We start from the raw sequence: 27603 nt of genomic DNA, 5'->3' as shown, positions 1-27603 counted from the left end.
TGGCAATGGGTCTGAAAGAAACATCTGAATGATTAAGAGATGTATCACAAAAACTTTTACGCATATAGTCTATTTTGTGTCAGGGGTCTTTGTGGGTAACTAATTAACAACTGTAAGCTTCTTAAATGGCCCTGAGATTCATCGACCAAAATCAAAGGAAGGACATTTATCCTAGTAACTGCATTCTGCTAGCTGTAGACAGCACCAAGGTCCATGTGCTGAGGTGCCAGGTCAACTGGAAGAAAATACAGGGGCCCTAATAGTTTTGTAATTTCACCTGATCATTTTCTAATGTGGTGAGGTTGGGATATCAACTCATGTGGGATGTATAAAAGATCATAGAAATTATATTTTTAAACAGGAACAGGAAGCATTGGGCGGAAATGTTTTTATGAAGGTCTTTAAGGCATATCTGCTTTTGTCATGGTTTGGCTGCCATACAGATGATCAATTTGGAAGGTGTGGTTCTGCTGTTTTGGACATTATGGCTGGGTTGCACCAACATGGATTAAACTAATCCTGGTTTAGACTTAATCTAGTGTTAGCAAATCTAGGTTTAAACCGGTGTTTAATTATAATCTGAGACACGTTACATGTCTTAATTTCAATTCTGGATTAGTTTAACCAGTATAAACCATGATTAAAATATGATTCATTTAGGTTCAGTGTCCACCATGTAAGCCATATAAACAAATTTACAATGCATCCTAGGCTAAAAAGATATAGTCCTAAATAAAGTAAATGCAAACGTCTCATGAACTTTTAAAAGATATATAAGCCGCTTCTTTTACCACACCTTTGCTTCAGTTATTACTTTAATTTTAACACACGACTTGGACATTAATCGAGTAGTAGTCCTTTAAATTACAAAAAAAGTTCCTCGTTCTCAACCCCTGGGTTAGTAACCAAAATAAACACGGTAGATGCAAAAAGCCTGTAGGTTTAACTTCATTTATTATTTCATGTGAAACGATCGCCATCAAAATGCGATTCACCGCCGGCACTGGCGATTTTAGATAAAAGTATATTGGTTAGCGATCTAATTCCCCGAACCAGAAATATGGAGACGCAAGGAAAAAAATATTACTTAATGCATAAAATGTAATTGGGGTAGGAAAAAAAATCTGTCTGCTCAGTTTTTGCTCTCCTACGTTTCTTCTGTACTTCCAAGTAACTTCTATGCCATCACCGGAGCTTGCGGTCAACCAATCAGTAAGCTATGGCGGTGTGAAAGCGTCTATTTCTGCAGACTGTGGTCTTGTAAACTCCAAAAAGAACCCCCTGAGCCATCTGATAACTCCACGTAGCATGAAAACGCAAAATTACTATAAGCTGGAGAACTGGAGGTACAGCAGAGTTACTCACTTCCATGCATGATAGATGGTCCAAGTGTCCCACTGAGGTACATGACACACTCTTTTGTAAATCAATATCGCTGAGAAATCTTACTGTTGCTTTAAAATTTGTCGGGTTTAACCTGTCTGGAATTTTTCTGCATAGGACTCCCATGTTGTCAGTAAAACTGAAAGATCTAACATAAATATCCTCAAGTGGTGGTTTAAATATGACTGCTAGTCCATCTTCATACTAGTCTTAAACCCACTGGTGCAACAGACTTGAATTTAAACTAGGTCTAAATGAAATTAAAAACTAAGATTACCAAAGGTGTAGATTTAATCAGGATTAATTGTAAACTAAATTTGAACTAGGTTTAAAGTTTGGTGCCAACAGGATTAGTAGGTACCTCTTTATTTAATCCTGGTTAAATTGTTAAAATATGTTGGTGCAACCCAGCCTGTGTGTGTAATTGGGAGATCACTGGTTCAAGTTCCATGGCGGGCAGAGTGATGGAAGGCCCTTAACCCAACCGTGCCAGGGACACTGACTAACCCTCAGCTGTATGCTGCTTTGGATACCAAGTGCCTGCTAAGTGTAATTAATATTAGTTAAGAGTTTAATGCATTACTCGTAAGTGTTAGAGGCGGCAATATAATTGTCATTTTGCACTTGGATATTTCTACAGAATTGGCTCAGTACAGGATATACAAGAGAGTACTCCTTATCAGAAGGCCTGATAAGGTAAGGCTGCCAAGGTAAGGCTTCCTGTTACAAATGTGAAATAACCCACTGAAGTGCAATGATTTTTCAGTATTCTTCGGCTAAAATATTTATCAATTTCGATCTCAATTTTCAAAAATGCAGAGCAGAATATTAGTCTACCCCCACTAAACCCCTACAAACACTCCTACACAAGTCATGGACTTGACTGAATGCAGGTATGTACCACAGCACAGAAGACACAAATAGAATACATGTAGAAAAGTGTTTTTTTTTTACTTTGAGAAAAACAAAAAGATACAATATATACAGCTTTTCATATAAAACCAGACAGCAGTAAACAAGAATGTTTCAAAGTACTAACCCTCAAAACCATTCTTAAAAAACAAGCCAATCAAATGTACAGAAGACAATGTAAAGAACACATTGCGTTCACTGGAAGACTTAACCCAAGGAAACAGGAAGGGGCAGGGGGTCTGAAATATGAATATAATAAATGACTAAGTACTTTACTTTCCAAATAGTGAATGCAAAAAAAGGTAACCAAACTTTTCCCCCCATTTGCATAGCCCAAATGTGCTGTATACATCTACCAGAACTATTGTCACTCCTAAAAGCACAAACACTTGACTTCGAGAGTAGAAAGCAGACTGAACTACAAAGTGTAGTCAGTGAATTAAGGCATCACACAAATTATCATTTTCAATTCAATAAATATGCAAATAAAAAACATGGCAGACACAATATGAGCATAAACATGATTTGGGGTGTAAATCATTGACAAGGCAATTATCGAGGGAACGATTCAACGCATCAGAAGTCTGTAACGTTTAAAACGATTCAAATGTTTAACTTCACTCAAAATTTCACAAATATTAACTGAAATGAATTATACACTATTAATGAAATCCAAAGGTAGAATCTAGGAACATTAATGTTTAGCATTTTTCATAAACAGAAAAAAACATTTTTTCGCAGTGAACTGAACTGTGGGGGGGGGGGGGGCAAAAAAAACAAAGGAGAATTTCGCATGTCGGAATTATAATTTTGCGCGTCTACCTCCAGCACATGATTGCAAAAGCATGCAACCCAGTAGAATGAATGTCTGTATTTTACGCCAAAATCTTGATTCTGACACCGATGCATTGAATCGCTACCTTAATAAAATCGATTCACGGATGCATTTTTACACCCCTAAGCATAACTGATTACTAAATAGATATTATACTTTGCATCTCCTTAAATTAAATATATAGATGTGTTTGATCTCCGCATTTGACAGATTCAAATATCAGCACAGAAAAAAAATACTTAATTTAGCTGATAGTTTATGTATCAGTGTTTTGATTATTCAGGTTGTTTTTGATACACATGCATGTTTAACATGACCAAAGCAGTTCCTGCAAAGGAACAATGCATGGTCTTAATGCTCTATTGCTGGGTGTCGAGTAGCCTTGATGAAAATGTAATGATACAAAAAGACAGGAGAGACATCTGAAAAACAAAAATGTAACTGACCTGAACACAACATAGCATAAGATTTGAAAGCGAAATATGGCTGACTCAATTGCACAAAATTGTTGTTCATGCAGAAATGTCAATGAAAGCCCCTGATTTGGTTAAATAATCCCATTACGCTCTTTTCCATATCCCTGAGAGCATAAGTATAAAAAAGCTTTTTAATTTTCCTTGCACTTCAGTATTGAAACAGCATATACCAGCAAAATGTACATGAAGGGGGCTGTCAGCTATGCAACACTGCGACCACACCTGAGCTGTGGTCTACAGTTAAAAGATGTGGACTCTCCCAAAATTATATCGGACACCAGCACTCTTTCTGAAGCATTCGGAAACCATGGTGTTTGTGTGTAGGGGGGGGACATGACATTGACATTTCGGTACTAGAAAGTTGTAAAGAACCTCGAATCAAGTGGTAGGATCAGCCTCGGAACAGAAGCCAGAAGGAGCAGATGCCATGCCACGTTTTGAATTTCAGAAAAAGCTGCATGCAAACTGAAGTCACTTTAGGAAAAAGTGGAGACAAGGCATCTCTTAACCTGCCTCTGAGTGTCAAAACTCAACAGCATTAGCAATATTGTTGTGTGCGTGCGTGCGTGCATGCGTGCATCTGTCTCAAATTGTAGTGCTCTACATTCCCTTTTGGACAACTATCTCCTTGGTTTGTGTGTTTTCATAGGTAGTTACTCAGAGAAGGGAAATCACACACACAAAGATCACCATGAGCCAAAGTGTGGGCCTTTGGCACCACTGCAGACTTCATCTAATGGACACATTGACTGAGACCCCACCTCCTCTTCTCCAAGAGGCATCTGGGGATAGAAAATGAGAAAACTGAGACCAGACCATAGGAGGCCCTGAGGAACGTTCGAATTGGGTCTTGTTGAAACCACAGCTTGCCCCCCAACTTCTATCCTAGGGCTGGCCCAAAAGCGTTCGGGTGTCGGTCACAGCTTGCAGGGCCTCCTCTGGGAGCAAACTGGGGTCAGTGAGGATTGAAGTGCTGACACTCAGCTGCCGAAGAGTGTGCAGGACCACTGAGGGAAAGATGATTCAGCAAATCAGTCAAAAAATAAATAAAATGCAATGAGAAACTGCTGTTAATATAGCAACCAGTCTAAACTCAGTGCCTGAACTCCAGACAAATTAAATGAGGCAGGAAAGGCATGGGGGACTCAAACTACAGTGAAATGTACATGAAATTACCACAAATATCTGGTAAACTCAAGCCATAAACACTCCCAGGACAAGCCCAGAAGCCTCAGCTCTGTGGATCCCTGGCCAGCACCAATAACACAAATGGCAGTGATTTACTGCAGAGCAAGCCCTCATTTTTACAGGCAAATTGAAAGTATCATTGTTATAGTCCTTTATTAATAAATATATGAACCCGAATTACTTTGCCTCAAAAAGCTTCATGACATGGAATTTCCCAAGAATTACATCTATACTGATAACATCATGCCTATAAAATAAGCCGTCGATATTCCAAAGGTTTACTCAGTACAGACCGGGGGTGGGAACGACACCACTGCTAGCTATTATTTAATAGAGGTGACGCTTTAGTTGAGCCCCAACATCATAAAAAAGCTAATATTTCTCATGGTGGAGTGTTTTCATATAATTACATTGTGTTTGTCAGCTTCAAGCATTCAACGAGGTGCCGTACCATTTCAGACATTTCAGCAAAACTACTATTTCTTAAATTCATAAACCAGAAACAATGATAGTAGTACTCAGAACATCTACGATGAAAGTAGGAGAGCAGCATGACCATGATTTATTCATGCGGCAAGTTAACATGTTAATCTACGTAACATTTCATTAGCACAATAAGTTCAGCCAGAGAGTGTGGCCTGTCCTTTAGAGAGCATCACTGGCTGGGAAAGTGGTGTGGAGACGGCAGATGCTCACTGGGTCTCAGGACAGGCAGGGAGCAATGCTGCTCCAGCCACTGCATGGTGGTTTGGTAGAGTTCGTCCATGCTGGTGGTGGACACGGTCCTGTTGAAGGACTCGAAAAGCGGCTTGAGGATGATGCTAAACTGGAGGAAAATGGGTCAAGGCTCTCACCCCTCGGTGATGAATTTGCTGCAGGGAAATGGACAACAAAACTTGCATCTAGAAATGACTGCACAGACCTGATTCATGCAGTTGCCCACCACTTCCCCTGTAAGTGAGAAACATCATCTCCTAGGTGTGAATAAGTCAAAGAAGCATGCAATTTGCAGAAATTACCTTCAGTCCTGTATAACACAGAACTGTAGCTGCACTGGAATGGTATCTCAGTATTACGCTGTTCACAACAGGTGATTTCACACCAAAGTTTCGGAACCTGGTCCTGGTTTACAAGTCCCTGGGCTCTCAACTGGTAACCCTTATAGCTCCAAGCCACTTGCCTGTGTCACTCCACACAACATGAACTAGGACCTTTACACTAAATAAGCATGGGAGAGACAAAAAGTTCATAGGTGAAATAGGGCACAGCCTTTTATTTTATTTGTATGTCTCAAAACATCTGGTTACTGGTGGGTGTAAGACGATTACAGAAATGAAAAAGGATACAATCCAGAATTTCCAGTTCTGGAGGGTTCTGCTTCTGACATACTCATCGAACTTTTCCCGCATGTGGTCGAAGCGATGCCGAGTTATGAGCACACCCGTGGCAGGAAGCTGCTCCTGACATGAGCTTAAAAATTAAGTAACGAGACATCACTCTTAAAAATGCAAATATAAAAAAATTCAAGAAAAACCCACATTTGAATAACTCTTTAATAACCCAATTTGTGCGCAGTTCATTCCGATCTTTCTCGATGTTGTTCAAATGGTACAATCATGCCATTTCGCATATTGCAATATGTGATAAAAATTTGCTTAATATCATGTAGTGGACATTCCAAATCTGCGCTTTTCAGAGAGACACAGTCACACTTATTTCACGCATCTCTTGTGCAGAGAAGCTACAAAGATGGAAGATGGAAACCATGGATGCCCACTGCCCGCCTCTAACTGATAAGCAGGGTGGCAGAAGTGAGATATGGTATTACTTTGTTTTTAAACTAAACGAAATGGTTGACTCCACAGAGTAGTCAGCCCCAGTGTGCATTGTGAGTTTAAAGACCGTCAGGTGTGCAAACTTTGCTGTCAATCCAACTCTCCTAAAGCATGGAGTCAGTACAGCTCTTCTTGCAAATACCATACATCAAGATGGTGCTCCTAGTACTACTCGAGTGTGCCCAAAAATCTCAGAAAAATGGGAGCATTTTCAAAATGTCCACGGTGGTAATTCTTTGCAAAACCAACCACTTGAAGAAAAAAATTGAATATTCAAATCTGAAAATATTTGACAGTTGCAGCCCTACTATCAAACCCAGTGGCTATTCCAGGATTTTATCCCTGCCAGGTCATAGACCCAACTGCATAGTATCACAATACTCCTTCTCTATATTTCATCTTTATTGTGAGTTTGTTACAACTGTGCATTGTCAGCTGTGAAGCAGAACAACTTTTTTTTCCCCCAAAGGAGTGACGCATGTTACTGCTGACAAGCCAGTAAACAGCATTTTCACACCCTGGCTGGGGCTGCCATTGTGTAACACTGACCAAACCCCGTTGACACATCACATACTTGATGGAGCTGTTAAGCTCTTCAATCTCCTCCCGGAGACGTCTGGTTTCTTCCTGTATCTGCAGCCTCTCCTGCTGGAGCTTGCCGATGTACTCCACTGTCTTCTGTAATGTTGCTGCATTGCTGATCTGCTTCAGCATGCAAGTACGACACGGACAGCAGAAAACCACAAAGAAACCAAAGATATGAATCAGACACTCCCAACTAATATTAATATCATACTTTAAATCAGATATCTTAGACTTAAAACATATTTGAAAATGGTGTAGAACATTTTTGATAAAGACGTTTTAATTTGCCGACTTTTGGCATTTAATTTGTGTGTTTGGGGATACACAGTATTTAAAATTTACAGTAAACAAACAGGCAAACATTCCAAAATATTTTGTTGCACATTGTGCAACTGCTCATCTTCTAGGCCTGCAAGGACGAACTTTGTTATTCGAATAAAATTAGAAATATATAATATTTTGATGTATGAATTTTTGAAGACTTCTGTAGGTTACCATGAAGTCATCTTACTCGAGTGCCCACATTTTTGTTTTGCCTAATGGTCCATGTTGCTTAACTAGGGGCAGACTTCTGTAAACTGAGCTAGCCAAAATAGTTGAAACTAGCCGGCAAGGAGACTAGTGAAATGATGTGCGAATCAAAAGAAGAATGCGGCAATATAGCGACCCCCAAATGCCTGAAAAGCACATTCTGGAAACTGTTTGGATCCACCCTCCAGATCAATGAATAAATAGTTTTGCTTTGGAAAATACCACGGTATTCTCTCAACAACAACAACGGAGGAGGAGGAAAAGAGAGAGATATCTCTCAACAACAACAACGGAGGAGGAGGAAAAGAGAGAGATGTTTAAACTTTTAAGCTACTTCACACACATAAGCTTATGTCTGCTGTCTAATGTCAAATAGTTTAATTTCATGCCACAAGTTAGAAAACTTGTTTGTTGTTCCTGTAGCATCACTGTCCCTGTGGGCAGCTAAATAAAGATGCGTTATCATTAGGGCTGGGAAATTTATCGCATTAACACATCGCATTAATTTAAAAAGTCATAAAATGTTATTTCTGATTAAAAAAAGAAAAAAGTTTAACATCCCTACTTATAATTCCCACCATTGTCTTACTGTTATCTGTTCACACATCCTTTCTGAAAGCTTTGAAATTGAATAATATGTACATCATAAGTTTAAAGTTCAACCATTAAATATTAAGTGGGTCATTCTCACAAACTTGAGAATTTTTTGTGAACAAAAAATGTTACGGTAAAATAGTGTTTTTGTGGAGAGCAACTGAGACTACCTTAACTTTTTAGGAACATTAAACATTACATAATGTTTTTAAATCTTTCAATTTTATTGCACGTAACTGACAATAATCAGTTTGTATAAGACTAATATTTTTGCTCAGTTTCTGGTCATTTTTTTTCCCCTCTCAGAAACGGTTGCGACGATTTGAAGAAACTTTTTAGAGAAATTAATGGCAACATAACAAAACTGATTAACTACCCTAGAGGCAAACTCACAGTTTATACAATACAATGTTTTCTTACCGGCTTCAAATTCGACTGAGATTTCAACGTGGGAACCAAACCGCAGAGGGTCTTGAAGCCTACGTTGATATTAAAGCGCCTTTTTTGCTCAGCAGATATGTGATTCACTCGACGGTTCTACAGGGCCATAGCAAAAGTAATTCAAAATATATCATCAAAATACATTAAAAACCCTGTTCAATCGTGGGGGTGGGAAGCAACAGGATGAAATCACCTGGTTAGACTCATTCTTGGCCAGACTGTTACAAGTGTTGTGGGGCGACTGGGGGCTGGGAGCCTGCTCTGACCCACATGGGGATCCCTGCCCCGAGCAGCGCCTGTCTCTTACTGAGAAATACACAGGAGTCAGTACACACGGTCACACATACATACGTCATCTTCAGAATAATCACCAAGCAATCAAACACACACCTACAACTCAACAGTCAAAAGGAAAGAAACCTAAACTGACTGAACTTACTTGGTAAAGGAAAATTAACTGCATTCAGTCTCACCATTAAATTACGCGGAATCACCTTTGCAGAAAGCAATTGTTCAAAAATTAATAAAGACCATGCAAGAAAGCCATCCTGACAAGATTCCCTTCTGACCTGCGTTACTTGGGGGTGTCTGAGTTTTACAGTTTGATGAGGAGGGGCCCGTTTCCTCCTTGGGAACGATGAGCTGAGGGGGATTTTGCGTCTGAGACAGGATGTGAAAACCAGCCTGGATGGTGAAAGGAGGAGGGTTGTGAGATACACAGAACTGGCAGTCACTCACATTGGCTGAAGAACAGCAAGGCTTTAAAGGTGAAGCACGGACCAGTAACCTAGCTTGTGAGCTTTACCCAGCTGCTTCACCGTTAAGCAATACGAATCACCTATAAGCCCAAGAATGCAACATGAAATGGTGCGTTTACCCGTCCGACAGCAGATGAGGAAATGGCAACTTGGCCAGTCGTGGGGACCACCTCGGCTTTTAAGGGCTGTGTGACGATGAGGGTGCTGGCTTGCCCGGGGAATGGGGCTGAAACACGGGATCAGAGGGAAAAGGAATAATCTCCCATCAGTATGAAGGAGTATTATGGTTTACACCCCCCAAAAATGTGACATCAAATGAATACTGATTTTGATCGGGGGACTGTTTTAAGCAGTATAACATTTTGCAACCAATAGGCAGTAGGTCTTGTGATAGTGTACCTTTAAATAGGGCAATTAATATGAAATGATACCATCCAAGTATACAATATTCTGTTCAAAAGACGGCAAGAAAATCACAGCTGTGATGCTTAAATTAGCGCTTTGTTAAGCTCTGGTGCAGAGTCAATGGGACTTTTGGCAAGGCAACACATTCATATTCAAAGATGCCAGGGGCTGTCAGCCAGGCAATCTAGAACATGGAATACAGTGCTCACAGAAAGCCTAGGGACGCCTAGGCTTAATTCAGTAAATATACTGCAAATGTATTGGTTTTATTACAAAAAAAAAAAATTACTTTATTCATTTGTTTACAAAAAAACACAATCACACTAGAGATAACCATTAATTAAAGTACAACATTCATTTATAAGTAGTAATAAAACGAGACCCAAATTACAGGTCCAAAAGAATTGTTCAGAGTTAAAAAGCTCATAGACAAGCATCATTGGGAGCTTTAATTGATAACACTTTTGCAATAACATAAAACAAACATTTGTGTTTAATATGTCTTTGGGAGCCATATTCTGCAGCTGAAATTAATTGTAAAATGGCAGGAACAGAAATTAATGAGTCAATCAAAACAATACTTAACAAAAAGAAAAAAGTCGAAGGAAGATATGTGCAGATATGTTAAACATTGCTTGTCAATGAAGCTTTGGTTTGAAACCAACAAGTTTGCTTAATTTATTCAAAATGTTGCAATCACCAAGACTCTGTGAGCACTATATCATATGGCACTATGACAAATTTACCTACAACACTGTCACCTTGTGGTGCAGATGCTGGATTAAAACATTGACTTCAGTCAGTCCACTGTTGAACTCAAAGCCTCATTTGTCAAATTATCACACTATCTTTTAAACTGACCCCAAAAGTACCCATCCTACCCTGCCAGTGAATAAGACTTCATAGGGAAAACAGAGCATTAAAGGATATTATGATTCATCACCTAAAAGTCTTTAAGACAGGGGTGGGCAATTTTACCCGCAAAGGGCCGGTGTCTATGCAGGTTTTTGGGATAACCTTTAGGAGTCAGCTGTTCAAACCCCGGTGTGAGGACTCTTCAGCCAATCAGTCCTCTAATTAGTAATCTAATTAGGGAGATGCAGTGAAAACCCACGTGCCCAACGACCCTTCCTGGAAAAGATTGCACAAAAACTTTATCTGAAAAGGAATGATAAAAAAGGGTATGTCACCTAAGATGAGATGGGGTGAAGAGATGGTAGTGGCTGAAACGATCGGCTTGACTGGCCTTGGCTTCTTGACCGGCAAAGCAGGCTGGATGGGCCTGGGCATGGCAAATGTCTGAGGAGGCTGCAGGGCAGGTGAGGGGAGTGTGGCCGTGGGTCTACAGGACACCACAGGCGAGGGAAACCCAGAGCCCTGGCTGAAGGTGGTGGCAGCATCGCTGGGTGTAACTTTAGAGGAGGCCGTGTGTGTGATGACCGAAGGAGACTGCTGGGTGTTCAAGGTCGCTAGGGGTGGCACCACAGAGCCTTGACCCAAAATGGGGGGGGCTAGTGGAGTTGGGACTGAGGGAGTGGCCTGCAGCAGGGGCTGGACCACAGGGGTAGCAGCAGCCATTGAACCAGAACCCACAGCAGTGGGTCCGGTCAATAGGGGTACATAGTTCGGGGCATAGGTGGAGACAGTATCACTTGCACGGCTGTGACTGGGCCTAGTTGGGACAATTGAGACATGGTCTGGAGAGATGGCCCGAGGGTCCAAACTGACTGAGGGAAGCCCTGTTGCAAGTTCGATGGACGGCAGCAAGGAAGCCTGAAGGAGAACAATTGCCCATCTCAGTTACGCTGACAGAAGCCCATGCTAGGCAAGTTAGCACGCTACCCCACAATGTCTCATCTCTAAAATAACATTTCATGCAACTTCTCCTTGATATTACCCTGCTTAAGTAACACAGCACCTGCGATTGTGCAGAAGCAAAATGTCTGCTCGCTAGCAGCTAACAATGTCTGATATTTCTCACAGGGAACCATTCAGGCAGCATCCAGTGTTGCATGGTGAATCGACACATGCAGTGTGGGAGTTTCATTATTCTCACAGCACGGCAAAGGGAGTCAAAGTTGAGATGTCAGCCTGGCTCTCACCTGTTCAGATGTCATGTTGGTCTGAGTGTGCGAGCTGCTAGCTGACATTGGGGGCACCGGCGTGGCGATGGGGGCATTGAAGGGGCGCTGAAACAAGTCTGCGAAAGACAGGGACACATACATAGCACTGCTACTCTATCAAAGGATTCAGCAGTAATAAGGCTGAATAAATTAAAGAAAGCTCGCTTGCTGGAACATAAGGCCAAGCATGTATTTAGACTATATCTTAGTATAATTTAAGCTTTGCTTATGCATCTGGCTCGGTTTTGAGTGGTCTGCATCAACCATATTTTGTCTCCTAAGCCCTGTAATTACAGTCGAACATTGCTGTGTCATGATTCCTGTAAAATCTCACATCATGCAAATTCCCATGCACTTATAACAACTTGCTGGCATTTTTCCCTGATGCCATTTAAAATCTTTTGTTTCTTGGTTATATTACTGCATGCCTGTGCGTGGTACCTTTACCTGGATAATGCTCAAAGGAGTCCATGAAATCCACATTGGGCTGCAGGGGATTGAGGCCTGGTTGGATCATGTCTGCATTAGCGGCATGTGCTGCAAGGTAGGAGTGAAAAAAACAGGTTATGTCAGTCCACAAAAAGAGTTGACATTCAGTACCCACAAGACAAAAACCTCTAACATTTACTACTTAAGTCTTCAAAATCGAGGCAATAAAAAAACTACTGTACTGTCTGTGTAACATAGCAACGGTGAGACAAAAGTCAGACTCAATATTTCCCCTCAAACACGCCAAAGCTCTTCAAGGAATCATCAAATGTCGAGAATGACCAAGTTTACTGAGATTCATGTCATCGGCACCTGCGTCACACCACTGCTCATGCTGGGGACAGGTGGGTGCACAGAATGGGAGGGACCGAAGCACCGTGTGAAGACGAAGGGGTTACTGCCCATATGCTGACAGAGTGGAGTCAATATGGGGCCTCACCGATGTCCCTGGAGTTTGGCAAGCCAAGGGACTGATGGGAAGCCAGTGTGGAGAAGAGCGTGTCGGAAAACTCCGACATAAGTACATCCATGTCAATAAGCAGGTCCATCTCCATGGGCTCCGGCGTGTCGCGGCTCTTACGACCAGAGTGGCGAGCTCCCACTTCCTCATCCTGGCAAAGGGAGACACGCAGTGTGTCTGGAAAGATGCCCCCGAACAGAGAGTACGGCTCTTCTGCTCCCTTGGGTGGTCAAAGTGCACAAGCAGGCCAGTCGGTTCAAGGATCATGCAAGACAGCAGAAGACAACAGCAAAAGGTTACAGCACATCAAGTCAAGAGAGCTGCAATTATCTGAACCTGTGGTAAAGGAGCACTAGGTTTCCAGTCTAATCTGGCTAAGCGTGCCTAGTTAAAACATGACTAAATAGCCTGCTGCCTTTGGCATACACCATGTCCTGCTGCCTTAAATCCAGAGTGCATCTTGCAAAAACCAAAACAGCTTAACAACCAGAAAAATTAATCGGAAGCACATCAAGCCTTCATAGAGAAGCCATATCAAGAATTCCCAACTGAGAGGCAAACTTTGTTTAAATCCAGTCCACTTCCCAGTAACAGGTGCAAGCACATCTTAGTCTCTTCATGCATTTTCAACACATCCCTCATCATGTTTATATTTTGTAACACACTGCAAATACATCACATGGATACATTCAGACAAAAAAAGGACCTAATTGACAGTGAAAACAAATGAAGGCTTTAGTCCTTCAAGCCATTTCAAACATTCACAGTCTTTATGCACAAAGAACAATATGAAAGCAGAGGTACCAACCTTCAGCAGACTTGAAAGATCATCATCCTTATGTTTCTGCAACTGTGACAATGACAAATATGGCTAAGATGATAATGTTTGACTTACAATGAAAAGCTCCTTAACATATTTATATTCAAAGATGCCACATAAAACAGGCACATCAACTTCACCAAGAAACTAAGCGATATTTCAGAAACAATATATAAACAAAAATAAAGAGGAAACAGACAGTTTACAACTGAGAGAAGTTGTAAACTAATGAATTAAAATGTTATAAACTGAACACCAAGATAAAAAAGCACTTCAATGAGAGGAACATAAGAGAGTTTTCTCCAGGGATGTTTAAAAAAAATCATCTTACCCTTTTCTTGAAGTATGTCCTCCACTTGTGATACTCTCGGATGACAATCTCAATTCTTCTCTTCCAGTACTTTCCCTCTGTGGATACAGACTGCGGACAGAAGGCCAAAGAAGGGCAAGAGAAAATACGTTGTTACAGTCAGGGGGCACACTATGAGGCAGCACGACACCTGGGGATATGTGTGCCTGTGTGTGTGTGCCTGTGTGTGTGTGTGCGCCTGTGTGTGTGTGCGCCTGTGTGTGTGTGCGCCTGTGTGTGTGTGCGCCTGTGTGTGGGGGGGGGGGGGTTGCATTGCTTACCTCAGCTGGACGGTAAGCCTCAGAAGTCATGGTTCCATCCAGAGGAGTCACAAAATGGCACACTGGATTCTCCCTCCTCTCTACATCTGTGTGGGGACAAACATCTTGTTTTCATTACATCACAGAATCAATTTGCATCGTCATATGGGACTGGAAAAGCTTCGCACACCACCATACCACGATACCTAAAAGAAAATGATAACCAAGTGACTTAGTACTGCAACGCAGAAAAATTCAAAACTAAACTGAGCAGGGGTGGCTGGGGGGAAATTTCATAAAGCAGAATGTCACAGTTAGTTGGATACCTTAAGCAAAACGTGAAAACTGTCCAATAGGAGAAGTGAGTGCCATTCTTTATCGACAATTCCTACATTTGGCTTAAGGTATCTGGCTAATGAAGAAATCTGCTTTGTGGAACACCCCCCAGAACTTGTGTAATAGTACACAATGGGATAAGGCACAAGTTAAAAGCAACTGTTTAGACCTGTTCCAGTTTATAAATTCTTGCCATTTCATTAGCTGGGAAACTAATTGTTATGCGGCAAATATTGCCCAAAATCAGCACTTCATACTGCCCTATTATACACTGCTTATTTATGCAGCATATTTAATACATCCAGCTTTGGCAAATTCCGTGCTATACATCTGACAGGTGGAGGAGAAAAGCGCCAATTAAATAGTGAAACGTAATGACTCCAACTGAAGTGAAAGGTTGTGGGTAGCATTATGCAACAGACTGCTCCTTACACTGCATGTACCAAGCCCTCCAGATGGCGTTGTTCAGGCGAATCTTGTCTCTCCACTGTAACTTCAGGCCCTTGAAGTTCTTCCACTTTGGAGACACTAACTTTCCACTGTAAGAGAATTGGGATAACACTTAAGAGAAATAAAAGCATTGCAAAAGTTCCCTTTTCAAGCATAAATTGCACCCACAACTAGCAACAGCTAATAGGAATAGTACAGTACAGCTGTAATGCTAGAAACAGAAAAACATGGCAGATCAACAACAGGACAATGATAAGTTATACAGACCAAACACCCTAATCTCTCAGCAAAAGATCACGGGGTCAAGGGCAGAAAGTGTACAAGAAAAGAAAACAATGGAGAAAGAGTACAAGAGGATAGGAAAGAAAGAAACAAAGACAGGTTGTTGAAGAATGGATTCTGTCCTGATTTATGTCCTGTATGAAGTTCCTGGACAGATGCCGCGGGTTCCATTTCCCACTGTGCTGTTTTGGCAGGACCAATGAGCAAGCTAGCCTGGAATTATTGTTTACACATGCCGTGTCAGCCCACATAAATTCCATGTGCAGTTACGTATGAAGGCCTGTGGCCAGGCCAGGACATCTGCATTTCAAAGCTCTCTCAGAATCTAGCTCTGAAAATGATTTCAGGTGACAATTTTTACAGCAATGTATTCTGCGCCTTAACAAAAAAAAACTCTAAAATAGAATCCTAAACTGCATAAAAAAAAAAGATATTAATTTTAGGAGAACTTCCTCTTCCTTCATGTCTATGTGTGTAATGACTAGATGGACAGATTAATTCAGTAACGGAATGGTTAAAAGGGAAATATCTTCACTGCTGTGCTCTTTCCTTGACTAATCCAGAGCCCAGGGCCAAGTCACTCTCACACAAACTGCTGCCCTCTTATAAACTATAACATCTCAGAGCATGCCTGGAAAAAAACAATTTTCAAAGGGTTGATTAACTATTCAGGACACAGAGTTCTTTTTCACCAGTATAACTGTAATACTACAAAACAATCAGCTCTGGCAGTACAGGGAACCTGATATGTAGAATTTTTAAAGAGGAAGTACAAGATGACCAAACCCAAATGCGCCCATGCCTCAGGCCTGTTACACACAGCATTTAGAATGTTCAAAGCCTGAATCTTTTAAAGTATGTTAGCTGGGTAAGATACTTTGGTGAGGGAAAAAATAAAGTAATATGTAAATATCTGTTAGGGGTGGGCGGGACACCAGTGTCAGAGTCATTATCGATGTGCAAATCCATATGGTGGGGCACAACTACTATACTGTTAACACCCCAAGAAGTTGGTCTAATTATACAACAGCCCAATTATAATAAATAAAGCATTTTATTTTTTCAAAGCTTCAGTTGTAATCTGAGAAGCTCTTATATAGTATATGTAACCTGTTTATCTGCATTATGAGAGTTTTCTATTAAACACTCAGACACCATGGTGCGATAGCAAATTAAACTCACAGATTTTGTGTAGTTATACACATTAAACAAAATAATCTGGTTGCGTAAATATAGTAGCAAATTAACATTCGCTAAATCAGCATATATATGCACCACTGACTTCATGCAAGACGCATGGTAAAAGACAACTGGCCAGTTAACACTAGAACCGCCCATTTCCCATGCCTATAAATGTCAAACTCTTAATTGCCAAGCAAGATATACTCTTTTATGCGGTGCATTTGTTTACGCTAATGTGCCATTAGATTTGTTGCTGTTATTAACACCCTCAACTAAAAAGCCATAATGTTGCTAACAGAGTAGCTGCTCTGTCCTGAAATCATACAGCTGAAGTTTTCAAATGCAGCATGTATTCCATAAAATATCAGATAGACGTAGTTTATTGGTTTTTTCATGTTCGTCAAAGGGTTGGCATGGTGGTGCAGTGGTTATCACTATTACCTCACACCTCTGGGACCCGGGTTCGAGTCTCCGCCTGAGTCACATGTGTGTGGAGTTTGCATGTTCTCCCCATGTCGTCGTGGGGTTTCCTCCGGGTACTCCGGTTTCCCCCCACAGTCCAAAAACATGCTGAGGCTAATTGGAGTTGCTAAATTGCCCGCATATGTGCGTGAATGGTGTGTGAATGTGCCCTGTGATGGGCTGGGCCCCCATCCTGGGTTGTTCCCTGCCTTGTGCCCATTGTTTCCGGGATAGGCTCCGGACCCCCCGCGACCCAGTAGGATAAGAGGTTTGGAAAATGGATGGATGGATGTTCGTCAAAGTTTAAATTTCTTTTAACAACAGTACAATGTACCTTTTATATATAATACAAATTAACTCAGGTGAAACATAAGTTTTCAGGGTTGCCAACTCTTACACATCAGGCATGACACGCTTTCAGACTCAAGCTCACACAAGAAATCTTACAGCAAATACATATCATTCCATTGTAAACCTAAAATCAGCAGACTTGCCTCAAATTGAAAATCTCACTCCAGCCAGCTGACCAAAGCTGACCAGCGACCCTGCGTTTTATTTGAAATGAACTGAAATGCACTGTTTTTGGCTGAAGCTGTTATTCATTCCCATGGTATTAATACTCTGAAAATTATTAAACAAATCTGAGAAAACATTACCTAGGTCACTTTCTATATCTTTTAAGAGCCGTCACGATTACTCGACTAAACTCGATTATTAAAAAGCATTGATTAAAATAAAAATTGATTAAAATTGCCATTTGAGGGCCCAAATAAACAGTGAAAGCATCATTTATGTGATAGCACTTGACATTGAAGTGAATGAGAGTACAGTTGTCTGTCAGTATTGCAAAGCAGAACTTGAATATCACCAGATATTTCCAAACAGAGGAATACGAATGGCTTTTCATAACCAGTTCCTCTTCTTTACTCATTGCTTAATTTCTCACAAATGCGCCACACAGCCTATGAATCAGTTCAACAGAAAGAACACAAATGACAAGGTTGTCTCGGAGATCGCAAGCAGTGCTCATGCAAAAGCAGTGGCAGTAAACTTAACTGATTTTTTAAACATATACTACATAATACTGAAAAGGAACCATCATTAAAATTGCAAAGCTTGCCAAGTTTGTAAGTAAATGTTCTAGTGCAATTAATTGATGGTTTGAGCCCAGCAGACTATCGTAGTCCTTGCAATGTGATGATGGCATGTGCATGAAATTAACACTCATCGCACATGCACATAACATTGCACATCGTACAAACCTAGCGGTACAGTGGAGCACCTGGCAATGCTGTCGCTACATACCACCGCTTTGTCTGTGTGGAGTTTGCATGTTCACCCTGTGTGTGGAAGCCTTTTCAGCAGATCCGCCGACTTTCTTATATCATCCAAAAACATTACACTTAAGTGAACTGGAGTGCCCATATTGACGGTGTGTATTACTGAGTGCACACCCTGTAATGTAAATTTGTAGATTACTCAATTATTAATATAAATCAATTGTGACAGCACTATATCTTTTTGAAATAAGACCACCCATACCCAACTGTAATAGAAATTAAAGTGTACTTATTATATATTTTTTTATTCACATAAAAGGACAGGACCTGCTGCTCCTCCCAAAACTTGAAAAAAAAGTTTTTACCTTACCTTTAAATCTTACCTTTATAAAGAAAAATAATTTTAATTGACAAGAACATATAAATATTGTGATATTATACCATCACCAGCCAAAAAGTGAAAAATAGCAAGATAATAATTTTAGTCCCACCCCTAATATCTATCCATTAATTTTCTCTACCTGATCCTACGCAGGGCCTAGAGCCTATCCCGGAAGCTATGGGCACACAGCAGCCAATAACCCAGGATGGGGTGCCAACTCATCGCAGATCTCACATACACACACCCACTTTTGGAACTCCAGTTCACCTTAGCATATTTTGGGACTGTGGGGAGGAAACAAGAGAATTTGGAGGAACTCCCATTAAGACATGAAGAGAACATGCGAACTCCACATGCACAGAGCCAGGACAGAAACTCTAAACCAGGACCCAGAGGTGTGAAGCAACAGTGCCAACCATTGCACCCCTGTGCTGCCCCCATACAATTAATAAATAAAAATACAATGACTCTAAAACACATCTAGAACTCATAGGAAACATTACAGGACAAAAATAGAGATGCAGATTACAGTAAGTTGACAAGTTAAATGGGAGCCCCTGGTCAATTTTTCAGCCCTGTCTGGGAAACCAAATGACTGCATTGCACCATCTGCTCTGGGGTCACCCATCAGCAAAACCTGATACGCTGACTCAATTCTGGCTCAGCTAACACAGAGGCAACCAAACACCCAAACACAGACATTAAGGCCCCAATCTATATTAATCATAGCTCTGGTTTTTAGAAAAAAAAAATGTACAAGACTTCATTGAATAGATGCTACATCTTTAATGTTAGTAGCTTACATATCAAGAATGGCACTGTTTACCCCTGCTTAAGCTTTTATCTCAGCATTCAGAATACCTTATTAATACTGGAGATTGAATTAAATCTTTTCAAACCGTTTACAGGGATCAAGCCTTCAAGCAACAAACAAACGGGTTAAGAGCCAGCATCATCCTGGAAATGATGACCCAAGCAGCACCCTCCCCTGTTTAGAACTAGTAACAGATACCAGGGTCAGAATAGAAGAACAAGTCACAAAACGGGCCAGGGAACTGCAAGTACTCCAAGGACACCCAAGTTGCCCGATTTGTACAACCCACAATAAAGGTGACATTAAACAATCCCTGCAGTCCAAAGACACAAGGCGGATAACTGTGAGAGTCTAAACCTCTATGGACTGAGCAGTTTCCCCTTGTGGTAAGGCTTATGTTACTTGCAAAATAGATCATCTTTCACGATGTTTCAATTAATATTATACGGATAATCAGAAAGCAAATAACATGGGAAAAAAAATATGCTGCTAAAAACATAAAGAGATGGGTATTAACCATGGAAGATCCACAAAACATATCTGAATAGGAAAAAATATATTCTAGTTTTACTGATCATGGATGCAGCATAAGAGAATGTGGCATATTAAACGTCAGTAGCGAAGGCCAGCTGTTGACAGGAGCAAAGGGGCACTCACAAGAGCATACTAGTTTTATCACAGGCCTATAAGCCCCTACTCAAGGATGGTGGGACTGGAGTGTCAAGTGTCCTCTTGACGAGGCAGCCTACTATTCGGCTCTCAGTACTTGCCTGAGAAAAATGGTCAAACAACTGAAAAAAGCTCCAGGTCTGGCTGACAGACACTATGTAGGGGAAAATGGAGGATTTTTTATTCTTGGCCCTATTTTCCACACTGACCTTGAATATCAGATTCCTGACCAATGTTGGCAATTTTCAGCTGCGGCTTCCTGTCACAAGTCCTAAGCAGGTGCCCAACAGACATTAAACGTTTCAGTCAGCTGGGTCACCCTGGTTAAGCTTGCTTAGCCAAATCTCTTGAGCACCAAGGAGAAAAATATGATTATTAAAAAAAAATGTGATATTCACCCTGCAGATGGGGCAGCAACTTTACAAACAGATGACGACAACCAAATACTAAAGCGAAACAAATATAGCTCTGGGAATTCTTTCACCCCTCCCACCCATTCATAGCCCCATTTACAACAGGCTACAGCTGTCCCAAAGAATGTGTGGTATGAAAGCAAACAATATGCTCATTTCCTGAAGAAGACAAACACCTCCGAGGGTTAGACATGCAATGCACTTCAAAATGATTTAAGATATTAAGGGATTGTGCTTGCAAGTCTTACAATGAGTTAAAGGGCTTGCTTATACACGTCTTTATTTTCCTCCTTTTCTTACCCCCAGAAAATGGTAATTTGTCATAACTGTGCGAATGCACATAAAATATGTACACATTTGCACTGGTATGGCAAGAAACTGCATCACCGTAGCATGTACTGCTTTATGGTGAAAGTGTACCAGTTATGTGCACATTTAGATCACTCCAAAACAGCAGGATCAGAAATAAATGGACAAAATAGCATATAAAATAGCATACATTTCTCTAGTTCCTATTGGTATAATTTATGGACTTTGCTGCAGTAAAATCGTGGCAGCTGATAGGGACATACACAGTCATCCCACCGTAATGAAACGCATAAACAAACACACATGTGCTGTGCAGAACCTTTATTAAACAGAGAATACCATCCATCGATCCATTTTCCAAACCGCTTATCCTACTGGGTTGCAGGGGGTCCGGACCCTATCCCGGAAGCAATGGGCACGAGGCAGGGAACAACCGAGGATGGGGGGCCAGCCCATTGCAGGGCACACTCACACACACCAGTCACTCACACACACCAGTCACTCACACAAGCAAAGTTTTTTTGGACTGTGGGGGGAAACCAGAGTACCCGGAGGAAGGAAACCCGACATGGGGAGAACATACACACATGTAACCAAGGCGGAGACTCGAACTTGGGTCCCAGAGGTGTGAGGCAACAGTGCTAACCACTGCACCACCATGCCCTACAGAGAATACCAAGAATCCAAAATTAGAACATCTGGCTGATACTCTGGGCTGGTGGAGATCAATCACAAGCAGCCCGTAAAATGAACCTGAAGCAGCGAAAACAAATACTAACGGGATCAGTGAAAGTGATGTGAAATGAAGCAGGAGAAATTGGGCACGTCGTAAAAACTGCCATTAAGTGTAATGGCGCGCATGCGCAGCCGTTTGAGGTTCATATAGAGCAGGTGGTATGAATCGGTTCAGAAGTGCAACGAGATGATGTCATTAAACCATTACATGGCAGAAAACAATGTGGTGGAAATAGTGACATAAATATGCCGATTCTGTCTAATCCAACTATTTTTATACAGAATGAGATTATTCTAAGTATTATGCAAAAAATAAACGTGGTCAGTTAAAATAATTGCCAGTGATTATGTAATAATTGTGACAGCATACACTGTAACTAGGCCTAAGAACAGGGAAATGTAACAGTCATGCTGCTCAAAACAAAAGCTATGTTACTACAGTACAGGAAGAAACCCACGGCCAACATCATTCAGACAAGTATGCATCTATGTTTTGAGTAACAAGTCAAAAACAAATATTTTTTAAAGTGCAAAACTGTGTAATATGTTGCAAAAGTAGATATAAAAAAATTATAATAATAACTGCATACCCAAACTATCCATTTCTAGTCAAAGTATGCATAAATCTCCAGTACAATACACGCAATGGAGCACAGTTAACTTTTAAGTAGTAATTAACTTTAGAAAGAATACAAGCTAAAGACATCTAGTTTGTATAAATTTTACTGTGTTTAGACTTACTTTCATTGCAGTTTCGATCTTTTCCTCCGTGTAAAGTACAGTATTTTCACGCAAGCCAACATGATAGCTTTTAAGCACAGGTGTTGAACTAGCCATCACTTGACTTTCACCTCTATGTTATTTCACGGTAAAGCTACAAAAAATTTTGTGATTTCAGGCTAGACCTCTCTCGGATGGAAAATTGGATCCGTTTCTTACCTCCCCCCTATATCCAGTACAGCATTTTTTGCCTGTATCGCCCGATACTGATAGAGGATATCAAATTGATGTCATCTCTAATAACCAAGCATGAGCCGTATTGGCCCCAAGCACAAGATGACCCCGATTATATGACAACCTTCCACATTTTAGCAACTATTTTTAGAAAAAAAAGTTTTCGGAATACCAAATCTTACCTTTATAAAGAAAAATTATTTTAATTGACAAGAACATATAAAAAGTTAACCAGCAACCACTGCTTTAAAAGCAACCACTAGCAATAGGATTACAATAACTGTATTAAAACGGCAAACATTCCAAAAAAATTTAATATGTAATATTACAAACTCCATAACCCTTTAAAATCAATGTTACTGTGTTTCTTAACAGCCATTTTCAGTTTAATACTAGCAACGGCACAGCCAGGGAACCCAACAATTTACCAGACACTCAGGGATACACGCTAAACACACGCACTGCACGGGTTGCCAGCTACTATGCATCTGGCGTTACACTCACACTTTTTGACTCTCACACAAGAAGTCTTACGGCAAATCTATATTATGATCAAAACACTTGGTATAAAATATCGTATTTGGAGCCATCTATTCCCTTTGTTTGTCTCGACCCCGAATATAAGACAACACCAATTGTTTTTTTAATTAGAGCCTAGATTTGAAGGGGGTTAGAGTTTCTATGGCAACAGTACGAGGACAGGGTAAAAACTGCCGTCTTCCATACTTTTCCATTACAAATTGGTCTAGTCCCCAGCCCTTCCCAGGCAACAGCTCCCATAAAAAGGGCAGAGTTCAACCACATACTTTCCCATGCAACTGACACTGCCTGAGTGAAGCACACAACCCCCTACTGAACTCCTGCCACTAGTGTTCTGATAACCTAGACAAGATGATATCATCCTATGGTAAAAGGTACAGCTCACACCAAACATCAGAAGTTTCAGAGTTTGATTAAGTTTATCTATTCTTAACAAAAGAGATACTAAATTATTCAAAACAATAATTTAGAATTATTCTATTTATTTGAAAATCATTTTCCACTAGAGCACAATACAACTGACTGCTAACAAGCACCACAGTCATAACCTACATATAAGGTCCTGCAAAAGCGGTTTAAGGGCAGGAATTTTGCAGATTTTGAGTAATCCAGAAGGTTATGAGGTCAAACAGTCCATAAAAGCAGTCAGGGCCTTCTCGAAATGCTGTGGTCTGCTATTCCTGCTATTAAAGCAGGACATATTCTCCATGCTATAAGCCATAAAAAATACTTTCCTGACATCTCATACATGCTCCCTCTTCCTCCAACTTAGAAATAAAAAGAAACAGAGCTTGAACTAAACATTTAAAGGGTGTGTGGCCAGGTTCAACAGCATTGATTATACCTCCCGCAAGTCTAGCAGTAAAATTAGATTTCCTTATTCTGTATTTTTTCTTCCTTCAACTGTCACTAAATAAATACTTCTCAACATGAACGTATCTACAAAGCACAAGTAACAGACCACACATCATACTAAATTGTGAGATAAGGAACACTCTGACCCTATGGAACTACCCGTGGGACATAACCAATGTAAATCCATTGATTTGAATAACAACTCAATCACAATGAATACATGCCCTTAAACAGATCATCTTGACAAAGAGCACTACCTTTGTACTGTGAAAAACATGTGCTTAAAATTATATATTTGTATGCTGCAGCCACTTGCCTCTGAGAACTCAAAATGTCAAGCCTGCTTCAGTGCTCACCAAAAGCCTGCTGGGGACAAAACATCTCACCTGACTGCAGTCTGCTGGCATTGTCCAAACGAGTGTGCCCTGTCAGCACAAACCTGATGTTTTACAGAAAGCAATAACTGCACTGTAAAGCAATGTATTCTTCCTCACATGCGAGACACACCTCAAAAAGTGCAATCACCTTCCCTTATAAACAAATAAAAAAGCTTTATTTTCTATAAAAGTGGTCAGAGTACCTTCTGAAGATCTGCACCAAAGCTTGTTTCAAATAACCTTTCTCCACAGCTAACATTCTGCAGCCTTGCACCCATCCTTAATGCACATGACTCCAAGCACCTCACACTGGGCATTTTCTCTAGTTTTCCAAAACAAACATTCAACACACACATACTGCAATAAGATAAATGTTAACTATGCTTCATGGGAATTCCGTGTTTATAAATTCCTTATCTAAAACACTTATCTGCTAATTAATGAAGGTGCGACAACTATGACTTTGTATAACAGATATTAAACAAGTGCCCACAGACTAACAGCCAAACTCAGCTTTGAAAGACTCCGGGTGGCTACTACTGTACAGCTCTTCTGGAAAATTAAGTGTACATTTGAACTGCTTTTTCTCAGGGTACATCAACTCTATTAAAATACTGCTGGGTTCCTTCCTCCAAGCCAAGATTCTGAGAGAGCTAAAGCTCATTGTGCTCTCAGTGTCAGCACAACCTCAGCATTTCAGTGGAGGTACAGTCTTAGTTTGTACAGAACTTTTCAAGGACTGATGCTATATGAATAATGTACAGATACTTTACTATTCAAGTGTTACAGATACATCATCATGGTCGATTAAAAGCTAGACGTCAGCTAGGAGCAAACTGCCTAGTTCACTCAGTTCCATGAAAAGACTGTACGTATCCTTATGCTCATCTACTACTAATTTGTTCATTATATTTCCAGCAAATCTGGAGCAGGGACTTCCACAAAGCATCAGTACATCTGAATAAAAACATTAAAAAGCAATAATTGTTATGCATTAGTTACACAACAGGCATTGTGAACATTACAGAAAGACGAAGCCAAAACTCATGGGACTACAAACCATATAAAAATCATCTAAAATTAGTTTGTGAATAACGTATATATGTACAAAATAAAGGAGAAAGGGGAAGGGTAATGGTGTTTACATCGCTGTAAACCAAAGACTAAACTTTGTTTTTATAGTAAGATCAATACAGGCTCAACGAAAAGCGCTTTCTAAGCAGGCTGCCAATTACACATTAAAAGGGGGGGGGTTAAAACACACACAGCATCGGGCTGATATTTCATAGATACGTACATGATATTAACCACTGTCAAGCTTTTCTACGCATAAACACGTTTAAACAGATGATCGCACTCGTGACGCACGCAGCCAGCTCAGCTTTAGACGTTAAAAGGAAACAAGTAAAGTGACTGTATAACGTAGCTGTCAGATAAAAGCTGCTCTGTGGCATACAAGAGGGCGCCGCAGTCTTCATACCTGCGAAATAACCACGTTCGTATGACGTTTTCTTTTTTAATTTACACCGTTAAGCTGGAGGACGAGAGACTGCAACCAGCTAGTTAGCTTTCCGAAACGTCTCATACAGATAGATGAAATTGGTGATAAATTACTACCAACCTACCCATACACATTGTGACACCCTAAAATTATAGATATGTTACACAAACATATATACTAACCGGCAACTACTTCACTAGTCAGCCAACAAAGAGAAAGCAGGGCGATACGGCTAGCCATACACGACGGCGGACAAAGAAAGCGGGGAGGGGAAGTCTGGTACTATAGCGAATTTTCATTTTTGTGTTGTGTTTCTCAGTTTGTGGACTAACTAGCCGACACACAAACTGGTAAAGGTATCAAAACAAGCCCATGTCCAAGGACAAAAGCACAATAAGACAACTTTCGGCGGTTTGCTTTGGAACCAGATAGCTCGGTAACGTTGAGGAATTATGAGCTTTTGTCCCGCATCTTCTTTTGCCAATTAAAATTATTAGTCAGCTCTATGGCCGCGAATATCACCTGTAAGCCAGGGTCATGCACTCGAATAGCTTGGTGAGAGAGGCGTCGATAGAAAAGTGCGACGTGCTGGTCTTGCCGAAGTGGTACGTTTGACAGGTCTGCTTGTTGACCGTGTCGAAGTCGTAGCCCTTCTTGGGCGGGTGCTCGATGTGCGGCGACGACACCATGAAGTGGCCGCTGTGGATGATCTGCGCCTCGGGGCCGTCTGACCTCTTCAGCCCTAGGTTGGGCTCTTCCGAGTCCGAGTCGTCATCCTGCGGCTCGTGCTGCCGCCGCTCGCGCTGCTGCAGCTCGCGCTTACTGATCACGCGACGGCTTTGTCGTACGTCCCGAGTTGCCATTCTGTAGCCGTTACTTTCCACGTCGTTTTCATGTATATAAAAACCACATGAAGCCCCCTACCCGCGGCTATAAATTACAGGTGTCGTTTTAAAGAAGTGGCAGAAGTACTGCTTACTCCAGCCATTTCCCCTGCTGCGCTTCCCTCTTATTTTCTTCACAGCTAGCTAACAAGCAGACCGCAGCACTGCTGAAGGATCTCAAAAGTAAGGACATGCCGCCGATGACGTCCCAGCATGTAGTCGACCATGATTGGTTGAGCACCAGCTGCAGGTGGAGCCTGAGTGGACCTTCCAGACTGCGGGGAGATTTCCTTAAATGCCAGCAATTTAAGAGCAATAGAACTCTACCTTATACAAATCCTAAGATAGTGTATTGGCGGGGAAGGGGGCTAAAATGGTATAAAGTTCCAGTAATCAGCTTTTGTTACTTCATTGCCATCTGGTAAGTTGCTTTTAAAAAAGTGGGCGCAGCAGAAGAATTTTCTTGATTTTTTTCCAGATTTTACAAATAACTCAACATAACAAATATAAACGTTATCGGTGTATGCTGATCATTTAGCAGCAGCAGTGAAGTATTAATTTCACAGTTCTTCGTGATGGATGGATGGATGGATGGATGCATGTAATCCATATAAGATAGGACATGGTATGCAGTCTGAGTAAGACTATGCAAAGCCTCACTTCAGATAAAATCATTCTATCAGCTGAGCCGCGATGTTGAAAACAGTAGTCAATATATTCACAAGTTTGTTTCA

At 40.9% G+C, this 27603-nt stretch overlaps 1 protein-coding gene across 5 annotated transcripts; it reads right to left on the bottom strand.

Moving 5' to 3' along the window:
* Positions 1-2313: 2313 nt before the first annotated feature.
* LOC125711715 (MLX interacting protein) lies at positions 2314-27074 on the bottom strand. Of its 5 annotated transcripts, none has more exons than XM_048980930.1 (17): positions 26508-27073; positions 15213-15319; positions 14466-14551; positions 14167-14256; positions 13824-13865; positions 12995-13235; positions 12514-12603; positions 12046-12143; positions 11134-11716; positions 9658-9764; positions 9350-9464; positions 8974-9086; positions 8760-8876; positions 7204-7334; positions 6141-6264; positions 5491-5620; positions 2314-4613 (listed from the first exon to the last, which is right to left on the bottom strand). In XM_048980930.1, the coding sequence occupies exons 1-17, from the start codon at positions 26846-26848 to the stop codon at positions 4492-4494; spliced, it is 2637 nt and encodes an 878-aa protein (XP_048836887.1). In that variant the 5' UTR covers positions 26849-27073; the 3' UTR covers positions 2314-4491. The 5 variants fall into 5 exon arrangements, 4 of the variants coding, with proteins under 4 accessions (XP_048836887.1, XP_048836899.1, XP_048836893.1 ...); XM_048980942.1 differs by having other exon boundaries at positions 12995-13166; XM_048980936.1 differs by having other exon boundaries at positions 7204-7331; positions 26508-27072.
* Positions 27075-27603: the final 529 nt, after the last annotated feature.

Source organism: Brienomyrus brachyistius, chromosome 2, assembly GCF_023856365.1.
Source record: "Brienomyrus brachyistius isolate T26 chromosome 2, BBRACH_0.4, whole genome shotgun sequence".
NCBI classification, from domain to species: Eukaryota; Metazoa; Chordata; class Actinopteri; order Osteoglossiformes; family Mormyridae; genus Brienomyrus; species Brienomyrus brachyistius.
The sequence above is the reverse complement of the archived record's forward strand: the minus strand, read 5'-3'. Positions and strand labels throughout refer to the sequence as shown.